We start from the raw sequence: 12061 nt of genomic DNA on the forward strand, positions 1-12061 counted from the left end.
CAGAAAAGGAAAAAATAGTGAATGAAATTTTAATAGAAATACACACTTCTGTTTTAAATATAAACTAAAATATATAATGTAGGTTGCTAGATGTGCGAGTGCAAACTCAGCGTGACGTAGGTAGCGGACCTGGCGGAACACGACACCATTACCGAATCGCATCCACTGACGCTGCAGTCCTGCACGTGCATGCTCCACTGACACGGAGCTGACATTTGTGCTTAGATTCATAAAATATGCGCAATAATTTATTTTTTTATTGTAGAATAACTTAAACTTATTAAGTAAACCAATACTAAAATATGTCTCAACTCCATTTTGATATTAACTATTTATATTGTAGAAGGTAGCAAAGCAAAGCAATACTTGCGATTATTCGAATAAAAATCCCATCAAATGTTTTTGCTGCGGCATATAACGTGATAAAATATCGTATCGTTCCGGCTGGGCGGGCGGCGCTGGGCGGGCGGCGCTGGGCGGGCGCGCGCCCGAGCGCACTCAATTTCCACCGGCCGCGCGCGCCGCAGCCTTCACGCATATTATGCACAGCCTAGCGCATGCCGGGAATATCTGCCTGAAATAGATGTACAGCCTGAACAACCCGCCGACCGGTCAATTTTTATGACGTTGATCTGAACGTGGTAAAATAATGACAATGTTTTATAAAATGAATGAAAATACACAAGTATTGTTTGCGGTTTTATTGCTCAGATCTCCATTTGGTAATTGATTACTGTACAACTTAACATGAATCAGTAAAGATTAAAAACTTGTGTATGTATGATGTGTCATGTGTCGGCCAGACGTGATAGGTCTCGTACGAAACTACGCAGCATGGAGATAGGCAATCAATACAGGTCCGGCGAGACACCCCGGGACAGTATGTCACCACACGCTGGCTGGTGCGGCGTGAGTACTGCTCACCTTGTGAAGGTTGTCGCCCACCAGCGCGACGTTGTGTACAATGTACCGCGCCCCGCGGCCCACGGTGACAGACGACCTTTGTAACTTTCAGGCTTTATCTAGATTAATAGTACTCACACTCTCCACTGTCACCCACTGTGTTAATGTTAAGAATTATTGTTCCAAAAATATTTGTTATATATGAAAAAAAAAACGGACTTCCAAAATGTAATTTTACTGTTTGAAATACATATTTTTCTTTAAACTAAATAAATGAGTTGTTTTCCTTTCTCCACTGTGTTGCAGTACTGTGTCAGCGCAGTGAGCGCGCTCTAACAATGCATTGTTCGACATCCCTTTCAACCAAAACATCTGATCAATTGCGGATTATTTCCTTTAAAATAAACACCAGAACGAGCAATTAAACAACATTGTATTTTTTTCAAGTAGGACAGAAAATATTTCTCAATCTCTTTCCTCATAATTTTACGTTTGATGGAAACGCTTTTGATCTAAACAATTTAAATACAGCGCTGTTCAGTTACCACAAAATCATAAAAATAAAACTAAAAAAAAAAACAACCTGGATACGTAACCCTGCGCTCCAGGACGAATTACACTGAGTGCTACGATAAGCTACGTTGATTTGCTACGGCGCGCTACGCCATGCTACGCCATACTACGCCGTGCTACGGTGGAATAATTGTAGCTAATTACAAGACTTTTATAAAAAAATACTGCTAGTTGAGCTTAAGACCAGTGAGTGTAGATTATAGACTCCTTTTAATTAAAATAAGTCTTTGGCGATTCCTTCAGAAACTAAATAAGAGGTGGACGTGTCGTGATTTACAAAACAATTTAAGTTTTCAATGAGTTGAAAAAAGTATTATACTTTTGTTTATATTTTCATGAAGTTTTATAATAATAGTAGTAACAGTAAGCGAGCTATCGTAAACATCTTTCAGAAACAGTTTTCAATATCAACGAAATTTCTTTAGCCAAGTGTTGACTTTTTCAATACAGGCTGTGTTTGATAAATGGTGAAATTTATGAATACAAGATCCCGTTAATGAGCCTTTCATATAAAAGTACGCAGTCACGTTTTTTAGTTGGCAAAGTGCGGCATCACGGTGCGTTCGGGTTTCAAGCAATATTACTAAAAGAATCTTGGAGCTTGTTCTTTTATTTTCGGCTTGAAATGACCTTAAGAGCTTATCGCGGAGGATAAAGGCTTTAAAAATGTTGGATTACTTGGATCATCGTATTATTGATGTTTCGGTGCGATCCGAGCATTGAATCGCTATAGAATATACATTTTTTATATGTTCTTGTTACAAGGTGGTGAGTTTTTATAACAAGAGTAGTGACGGCGGCACGTGTCGCACGAGATCACTCGATATAAACAGGTGTGAAGTGCTCAGTGCTCAGACACAATTATCTCACAATGTAAACAATTACTAATCATCGCAGTCCTCGCTAATAGTCGGCCATATTAAATATAGTTTTTCTCTCAGACATGTTCCGAGTAGTTCCAAGTTATCCTCAACAAGTGTTCACAAAACCTCAGTTTCGCAAGATTATTCTTAGAACAGCGAGCAGCGAGGGTTCAAAGAATGAGATGCCTTTGTTTGCGAACAACATTATCGCTGGCACTAATATCTCCGCGCTCTGTGCGAGGGATTTTGTGTTTCCGCTCCGAGGCATTCCTGAAGGTTTACGTAATAAGCTGTAGACCATAGACCTGTAGCTCGGGAACGGACCACCCCGCCGTTATCAGTGCTGGACCGTGCTATCTGGTTTGGAGATAAATAATTTGTTTTACTCCCATGAGTAAAACCATTTGCTTAGTTATTTTATCTACACATTTAGATATATTTCAAAGAAGCTAAGTATTTGGTATTTAACATTTTTATAACATTACTGTTTTATCGACCATTGATTTTGGGGCACCAGTACAACTACCGAGTTAAGAGTATTGAGTTTGATCCTTGGGACAGCAAATTTATCTTTGTGTTGAATGTTATCTGCTTAATACTAAGTAGTGCGTAATGTAATTGACTTGGGAGATTGTGGCCATAAATAAGATGTAATTACTTCATTGACACGGAACACGTCACGGCCGCGGCTGCGCCTGCGCCGGTCTGACGATGACAGTTAGTTGCGTGCGCCACGCAACGCGTCGCCAGCGTGCTCACGCGCAATGCATTTGTTTGTCAACAGTGACTACAAGGAGAGTTAGTTGTGCAAGTAAACTTCTTACACTAATACAATTACAATAAATACTCCTTGAGTTGTACGAACAATGAGTGGCGGCGGTAGTAGCAGTAACTATAATCTATTTTATTATTGGCGCTGGCTGTACGATGCACACGGAGTGGCGTTCTGGCCCATTGGGCGGCACGCCTGACTGCGCGTGCGCGTCTCCCACTACGTATGACATGCGAGTACGAGCTGTGGACTGACATTGATGCGATTACCAAAAACAGTATTCACATGTTATACACATTTCTCTATTTTTATATCAATTAACATTCACATTGATCAGGTGTTCGTGCCACACAGCGCACGGTTTCAGATCTGATTCCCGGATGGGGAATATTTCATAACTTGTTAACTTATCGGAAATCAGTTATAAATTATCACTAAAATTTAAATGTTGTCCTGTGTAATTAGTAATGGATTTCTCTCCTCTATCTTTATTGCAAACCTGGCAAAATGAGTATTATTTACAATGTGCACCTCTGCTCAACATTTTTAATAACGAGTTATTGAAATGTGAAGTAAATATAAAATGTATTTATTGTATTGCGTAATGATGTCCGCGTTGTGTCCAAGTTTCGTTTACTACGAACATGATTACAGAACAAAATGCAATTAACTTGACGTGTGTCTATGTTGTCTAGTATCTGACAGTAACAGTACTCAACTGTGATGGCCACCGTCTGCATAAGTTATGATTTAACAATAATAGGAAGGAAGCCATTGTTGATTCGAAGGGAGCGACTGTCGGATCCCAATAGATTAAAAATTCTATTACTGTTCCCTACTTTGTAGTTATCTACCAAAAATGGTGGACTAGACTAGGGTTCAGGTAACCGAGTAGAATTCATTGTGAACTAGACAGCAGTACCACCCTCCCGCAGTTTTGGAACAACATAGAGTATATAATGTTCGTAGGCATCATACACGTGAGGGCTTAACTTTCTTCCTCCTTCCAAAGTGTAGGTTTGCAACCATAATGTTGAGGCTCCCGGCGAGTAGTTAGTGTCTGTAACTTTAATTGCTGTAACAAGTTGTTAACTAGCTTTGAATGCATTATAACTCCAGCCATGAGAACGATAAACCGATTTCATGGCAGTTACGATAAAACATAAAGTAGGCTGCAGCCGCGGCGGGCAACACGAGTAGTAGCCGCGTTACAGCCGACCGGTGGAGTGCAGTAGTCGGCGGTGCTGTGCGGGCGGCAGCACGGCGCGGCGTGGCCGTGGCGTGGCGCGGCGGCGGGCGTCGCTGGGCGCGCGTGCCTGCCGCCGCCGCCACCCACACCACTCGCGTCCTAACCCTCGCCGCGGACGGACGGCATGGCGGCCGCGCGCTGAACGCCATTACGAATACGTGTCTGTGCTGTGAAACATAACACGCTCGATCTACCTCCAGTCGCGACCGCCGACAACAACATGACCCGGTGAGTACTCTGCTGCTCCTGCTTGGCCGCGAGCCTCACTTTTCTCCATACTTTCCATTTTACCTCGAGCCGGTGTTTTCCCTCCGGAAAATTGTAATAACAGACATCCTCGGAGATTAGTTTTGATTTATTGAATGATCAGATCGGCTTTATTTCGCCTGCGGTAGTACAATCAGTGGATGGCCAGCTCCAATGTATTGTGTGTATTGTATTGTATCGACTAAATATTTGTTTTAGTATCTCAATACAGACGCAATGAAAGGTCACGAAATTTCAATAACAGTCGAAGAGGTGAATCACTGCTAACTTGCTCACTGAGTCACCGCGGAATATTCACTGTGTACTTACTGGAGTAGTCCTTTAGGTGCCGGGGGAGCTGATGCAATTACTTTCTATACAAACACAAGTATTTTATATACAATTGTGCGTATCTTTTCAATTTGGGAACTTATTGTTAGGAAAGTGTTTTGACTTATTTTATTTTACGTTGTTTGTACGTTTTACACACAGAAATGTAGTTGTAATAGAGTATATTGGTAAAGGAGAGTAGTGTACTTGTACCGGTGCAGTGTAGTCAGTGCAGTGTGCCTGCAGCCGGCTCCGGGCTGCGCAATTACTGCGCTCATCATCACGTCGATCTCCCATCGAAGGCTGCTTGATATCACACTACATTCGGAATTTTAATGGGTGACGCAATGACCTCGGATACTTTTATTTTTGCGAAGAATGCAATAACCTGTTGTATCATCGTGCACTAAACGTGAGTCAGGCTGGCTCTCCTTGGAGTCACGCCGCCGGCACCGGCCCGGCTCGGAGCTCGCCGCGCGGTTTGCAAGACGCGCCGCCGCGCGGCCATTATTGTAGCAGTACGTTGCATACATATTGTGCTCGGGTCACTGGTTCTTTGATTATAACTAGTTGCTGGTGTAACTGAATGTAGGTTACGATACAAGTACTGCTGCTAGCATGCACACCGGCCGGGTCCACATAATCATACCGCCGTGGTTGGCGGGCGGGAACACTTGATTTTTCAATTGTATGCAGATGAGACAACGTAGCAATATTACTAGAACTCGTTTGGAAAAAACGAGCGCCATTTATGCGTATTAAATGTCTATATACAGCTTATGCAATTAAAACAGTTGAATTAAAGTAGCAGCGAGTGACACGCGACGAATATTAAAGTTTGAATGCGGATACTTGCGCAACATAATTGTTGGTGCGCCTCGTGAATCGCGAGTAATCCATGTTAATAACTGGTGTGCCGTGTATGCTGAGCAGCGCCGGCAGCGGCGGCAGTCGCGCGGGTGTCGCAAGCGGCGGCGTTAGTCGCGCGGCCGCACGCCGGCCCGGCGCCACGCCGCGCGCCGTGCGCTGGGAATCGCAATTAGCAGTTGTGTGCGATCGCCGGCGCATGGCAACAATGCACCGGACACGATGAGAACATGACACGAGCTTACATTTCATTTGCATAAAGCCGAGCTCCTAACTGGCGCGCAGCACGACTCGCAGCGACGCGGGCGTCGGCGCGGCTGCCGCCATACTGCACTCGTGCGCAGTTTTGAAATAATGTCAGAAGTGATATAGTTAGCGTATTGCACAGGCCTTTTGCAAATGCAACAACTGCAATCAGTAATTAAAAATCTAGCACAGAGGCAACTTATTAAATAAATACTGTAACTGGTCCGCTTACTTGTACAGCGCGTCTCTGAAATACCATGAGAGATGCGCTTCAGGATAGTTATACATAGAATTATTTATGTGTGCTTACACACAATGCGTATTGAAATAATTAGAGATATGAAGGGAACCGAAACCGTTCTTAAATCAGTGCAGGTTCAAAATCTACCAACGGCAAGTACCAATGTGACTTTTTCCGAGTTATGTGTACTTTCTAAGAATTTAGATACCGACTGACAAATGGTGAAGGAAAACATCGTGAAGAATCCTGGGCTTATAATTTCAAATTATAAGTTTAAAATCGCCAACCCGCGTTGCGCAAGCATGGCGATTAATACTCAAACCTTCTCCGTGAAAGAAGAGGCCTTTGGTCACTTATAGGCTGTTAATCATGGGAGACATTGTATTGTTGCGTCGACAACGAACCACAATTTTTCAGGATTCATTGAACATATATAAGTCAAAGCCAAAGTGTAACTTTACTTTATGCTTATTGTAGACGCTGTCACTGTGGAAGGAAGTCGAGTGCCTAAATTCATAGTAGTGCGGTACTATAGCTAATGATGACACTATCCCGTAGTACTAGCTAATGCAGGTGTTTTCCAATTAATCATAACTCTCCTACTTACAGAACAATCGGAGTAGACATGTCCTGGTCAAAAGTAGTAGTTGATTTAGTGGCGAGTGTCACGTTGTTGCACAATGCGGCAGTCCCACACATGCAGTATCCATGCCGGTATCAGTAACATCGCATACCTGTCCGGGACGGCCGGCGCAGGAATGCGAAATTCAATTAAGTACCTTTTTTATGTTCCGTCCATGGTGATCCCTTCTGACTGAGATAACGTGGCCCGAGATTATGATGTGAAGTTTTAAGAGGAGCATAGCAAAGTTAATTTTTTTTTTGCAAAAAAATAAGGATTTGATTCAGTAAGAATACAATATGTATCGATCGGTAAAGATAGTGTTCAAGTAATCGCAAAGCTTTACCGTGACTATAGTACCGTGTAGTTGTTCAAACCGCTCAAATTCATCTCGTCTATTTATGTAACCCTTTGTAAGAGAAACGTTCCATGAAAGAATATAATACGAGTATCTACGTGATGTAACTTTCAGCTAATTAACAGAATGTTGTCACAAGCAGCGAGGGGCTGGTTGCTGCTCGCTGGGACATAGTGACGCTGACATGTGAAAGTATTCATTAATTACCTCTATACTGTCATGTCACTGATTCTGTACAAATATTCACTATTCCTATGATGGCTCCAATACAAATTAAAAGTACATAGCTAAAATATTACGTGAACAATATTGTTCGATACTATCTCTCACATATAATTAGTTTATGTAAGTATTTCTCTATGTTTTATTTGGACAGTTATGATCCTTGTTAACAGTGTATGTGATATGGCTTGACGATCCTTGTATGTTTTGATTTATGTTTTATTCATATCGATTTTAATATTTTCTTACGTACGTTTACAGTAACTTGATACAGTGCAGATACTGGTAAAATAAATGTAGATAGTGCACGTCCAACTGTAGATACTAGATGTAGAGGTAGGTGCTACTGTAACTGATGAACGTGCAAGTTTTCAGTTTGCAACGTCCACGACTTGAGATAACTTTTTAAATTATTTTGATAAACACGTTTAGTCTGTACTTGTACTATTATATGTTACATTTAAATAACATCTAATGAGATAAATCAAGAATCTGTATTGTATTGTTTGTAGTTTAATATTAGTTTGTGAATGATACCTTTACAGAAAATCAAAGTATACAAACCGTATGCATTGTTGTTTTAGTTGAAATACTAAGAGAGACTTAATTATTTATTTATCTACAATAAGTTTCACTCATTGACTGATCTCTATGAAACAACAATTAGGTAACGTAGTCGGCTTCCGAATGTTTATCAACATTTATAATAACATCAGCGTGTATTGTAAACGTATGAACAAACAGACTGCGATGTAATCATCAAATCTTACTAATTACCTTCCCTGTTGTCTGTCTGTCGCTGCTAGAGAGAATTGTAAAATAAAAGCTTCTCACATTCTACATTCTTGGACAAGAAAAGATGATACAGAATGGTCATTACTCTTAGCACTGACAGAGGAATACGAAGTACAAATCATATTTAATAAATATTCATCCTGAAAATTCTCGAGCATTTAGTACAGTACGACCGTAAACAATCCTCAGATTTTAATGTAATGCGTTTGTTTGCCAAGTTGTTAGTAATTCGGAATTCCCAGCGTCGTAGTAGGAAGCAAACACTGCCGAGGTCTTCTGGCCAGCAGTACAGCAGGTGTTGAGTGCCTGGTGGTGGAGTGGGAGGCAGGCAGCATTGGTATGCGGCGGCCGGCGCCGGCTCCGGCACGTGTCGCCGCAATCATTACCTTCATTCAGTTTCGTTATTCAAATCGAGTGTGCGTCGAAAGTGGAAACTGTTTTATGAAATGTACCTGTCCGTGTGTTATGGCCGAGGACTTGCTAGTTGCCCTGAGTTTCCCAACGGTGCTCGTACGTACGCGCGCAGACAACATCACATTACGTTACACTCATGTGTAAAGGTCATTTCATTAATTTTCAATTTTATTGATTTGCAACCAAGTCCACAGGGAATTTTATAGTGTGGGGTAGCTTCATACATACACAATTCGGAGAAAATAAGATGAGTCTGTATTTAACGAGCGCGCGTTCGATTTCACGAAATGTTGTAAAACACAGCCTAGACTAAGGACTCTTTGGAAGTAAATAATGACAGAATATGGATTCCTAGAATATTACGTAAGCGTATGTTTTTTCAAGGAAACTAGCGACTTATACTATACATCAGTAAGATATTGCCAATTAAAGAGTGACGTTGGCGTGCAATACAATGAAACAATTTGTCAAATAACCAAAAATTCCACAAAATGTACGCATAATAAGAACAGTACAGAGATGTGGAGTGCAGACAGACAGGCCGCGCGTGCAGCGGCCGATGTTTTGACTAGTTACTCCAAACATGCCACTCATGTAGTCACACTTGTAGACCTGTAGCACTTACTTGCAGACTATAGTAGATCATAGCAGTGCACTTTGGAAACTAATTTTACAATTGTTTCTACATCCTATCATCAAGGTATTGTGCTACGATGTATAGGTTTAATGTCTTGTAGGGTCTTCATGGTGAGAAGATGGGTCGTAGTCCTGTTTTGAAATTTGGTAGATTCTGACAGATTACAAAATAGCAGCAGGCAGCAGGCAGTGGGCAGCAGATGGAGTGACGCAACTCCGGCGCATACACTTTCACTAGCGTGGACAATGGGTCCAGAGTGTTGTTGTGCATAAAATTCCGCGGGTAACAATAGCCGGACGATGTGCCACCAACAGTACACGCGCAGCTATGTACAGCTATGTACACAGCACGCACTAATTGTGCCCACTACTGGGATCCTTCTCTGTGGCTCTCGGTTGGACATCTTCGTCGTTTGGTGGTACGCATGCGCACACAGACGTTTCTTTTGTGTAATTAGTAGATAGCATCAAGTTGGCAACTAATTGAGAACTTCCACAATAGAGCAGCAGTATACATTCTGTGCACTGATATTGCGAAACTCTGTGATGTGCATATACAGCTGCAATTATCAAAATCGCAACAACTACAAAAAGGGGCGTTACATAAATATGTGCTCTATGTGTATCCGCATAACGTTTGTTTTAGCAGTAATCTGATGATATCTCCGCAGCACTGTGTGCGGCCAGCGATGCACAATAGTGTTATTGTAGGTGCGTGCGCCTGTGCATCATGTAACGCCTGGACTCGCTCGTTATGAAACAGCCAAATAACTTAACCGGATACTTAATTAATTAGTTGTTAGTATTTAGCCTACCTTACTTGTTTATAAATAGTTTCAGTTATTTACGTATTGATATACCATTCATGATACTGCTCTGCTCAGCCTCAGTATAGATAGATGAAGCGTGACGATGTGTGCAGACTGCTGATCAATAGCCGTTCGTTATCTCCGAGCGATCTGTTTGTCAGATGTTAGTTAAAGGCTCGGCGATTAGACACGTCCGCGTCGCGTCGCCGTGTCGTCGCCGTGTCGTATCGCTCTCTACCTATATACGCAGTGTAAGTACTCGCGGGCGAGACGTTATATAAATATTTCACTGACTGTACTGTAGTAAACTGCTCTGATAAGGAAATAGAGTAACTTTGGTTAGTTTCACGTGTTTGGAGTCGAACAAAAAAATTGAAAGAAACACGTTTGAGAATACAAGTTTATGTAGTGTGCTATGTAACTATACAGCGTGACATGATTTTCTTGAAACTCAATTCGCCTATTGCTGATTAGATTTTAGCCCTTTTTTGTCATTCAGTCAGTTGCTTCGCTTATAGTGCTTGCTCGCCATCAATACTCCGCAGCTCGCTACCGTCGAGTATCTGAAATACCCAATAACGGGTACATACGCAGGGAAATGTGAGTGCATTGTGCTACTTTATGTTTGAGTAAACAATTGATTGTGCAACATTTTCCTTGTGATCAAGATGGACGATAGCCGCAGCCTCTGGCTGTAACACTCGAATACTTTCCTCACTTCCTGACACAGAACTTAGACCACGAAGCTGTCGAGTCACGATCCATTGCGGGTTTTCAGTGACCTTTGAATTGTAATTACGTAAACATGCAGCAACGGACGAAAAATGTCGTGTTACAAAATGCGCAAACTACCAGCAGAATTATAATTCAGTAGTTACGTGTCTCCATTCATAGCTTTTTGAATAATAAATAGCGTTTAATGGTAGATAAGAGATGTAAAACAATTTGTAGCGCAGCAAAAAATAAGTCGTAATTGAGTGCTATTAAAGGCGGATAATTGGTCGAGGAATTAATTACTGTCGTCCTCGTAAGTATAGTTCGGCTAGATAGCATCGCGCCATTGTAGTGCGGCGGCCGGCTGCCGGGCGCGCGCTGCGCCGGCGCATTGTTAACTACCGTTACTTTACCTTTCACACTTTATCGGATAACATCGGCGACGGCGCAGGCGATGGCTTAATCAACCACAATGAGTAGGATCTTTGCTTCGAACAACATCATTGAACGCTAATTTAACTAATTTGCGTTCAATGACTTTGTTGCACTCACTTCTAACTGTCAGTTTACATCAACGTTCTAATTTCTAACCTTAATAACAATCCCGGTAACTTTTATTCCCCTTCCTCATACTCCTAGTTCCCGACCAGATCGGTGTGGCAGTAGCCCACTCTGTCAGCCTTCACTTTACCGATGGTATTTCAGAATCGATAACTCGTGGTCACATCAGTAATATTGTGCGCATATCTTATTTGATAAGATCGCGCTGCGCGCGCGCACGGCCCGTTACTCACTGACTCACGCGCACTCACTGATTCATTATGGCATACTTTTACTTGTCACACTGACACCATCGGATTCATCTTGAAATATTGATGTTTTTGGAGCGCCTCAGTCTGCTGGTAATACTGGTCAGGATTAAATATAACATTATCATGTTACATACCTATACCAGTTAATACTCGTCTGTACATACGTGATATTACATTGGCCGTACAATCTACTGCGTACTGCATACAATCATATGTTTTGGCCGCAGTCAGCACGAGCCACAAGAAATCAGTATAAGAAGTATGTATAATCGCGGGCAAGTTCACGACATGACATTGGTGAACAGTTACTAGAACGAAATATAATCCACACTGCGGTGTAGTGCCGGAGTGCGTTATCATGAACTTGACCGCACGCTCCGCCACCGCGC

General features: G+C 42.0%; 1 protein-coding gene across 1 annotated transcript in view; it reads left to right on the top strand.

The window, feature by feature from the left end:
* Positions 1 to 4305: 4305 nt before the first annotated feature.
* Positions 4306 to 12061, top strand: part of LOC118266742 (mucin-5AC) — a 43674-nt gene continuing 35918 nt past the window's right edge. The window contains exon 1 of the mRNA XM_035580264.2: positions 4306 to 4588. Within this exon, the coding sequence (XP_035436157.2) occupies positions 4581 to 4588 (8 nt within the window). The 5' untranslated portion in view covers positions 4306 to 4580. The remainder of the gene's footprint in view (positions 4589 to 12061) is intronic.

This window comes from Spodoptera frugiperda, chromosome 23 (assembly GCF_023101765.2).
Source record: "Spodoptera frugiperda isolate SF20-4 chromosome 23, AGI-APGP_CSIRO_Sfru_2.0, whole genome shotgun sequence".
In the NCBI taxonomy this organism is placed as follows: Eukaryota; Metazoa; Arthropoda; class Insecta; order Lepidoptera; family Noctuidae; genus Spodoptera; species Spodoptera frugiperda.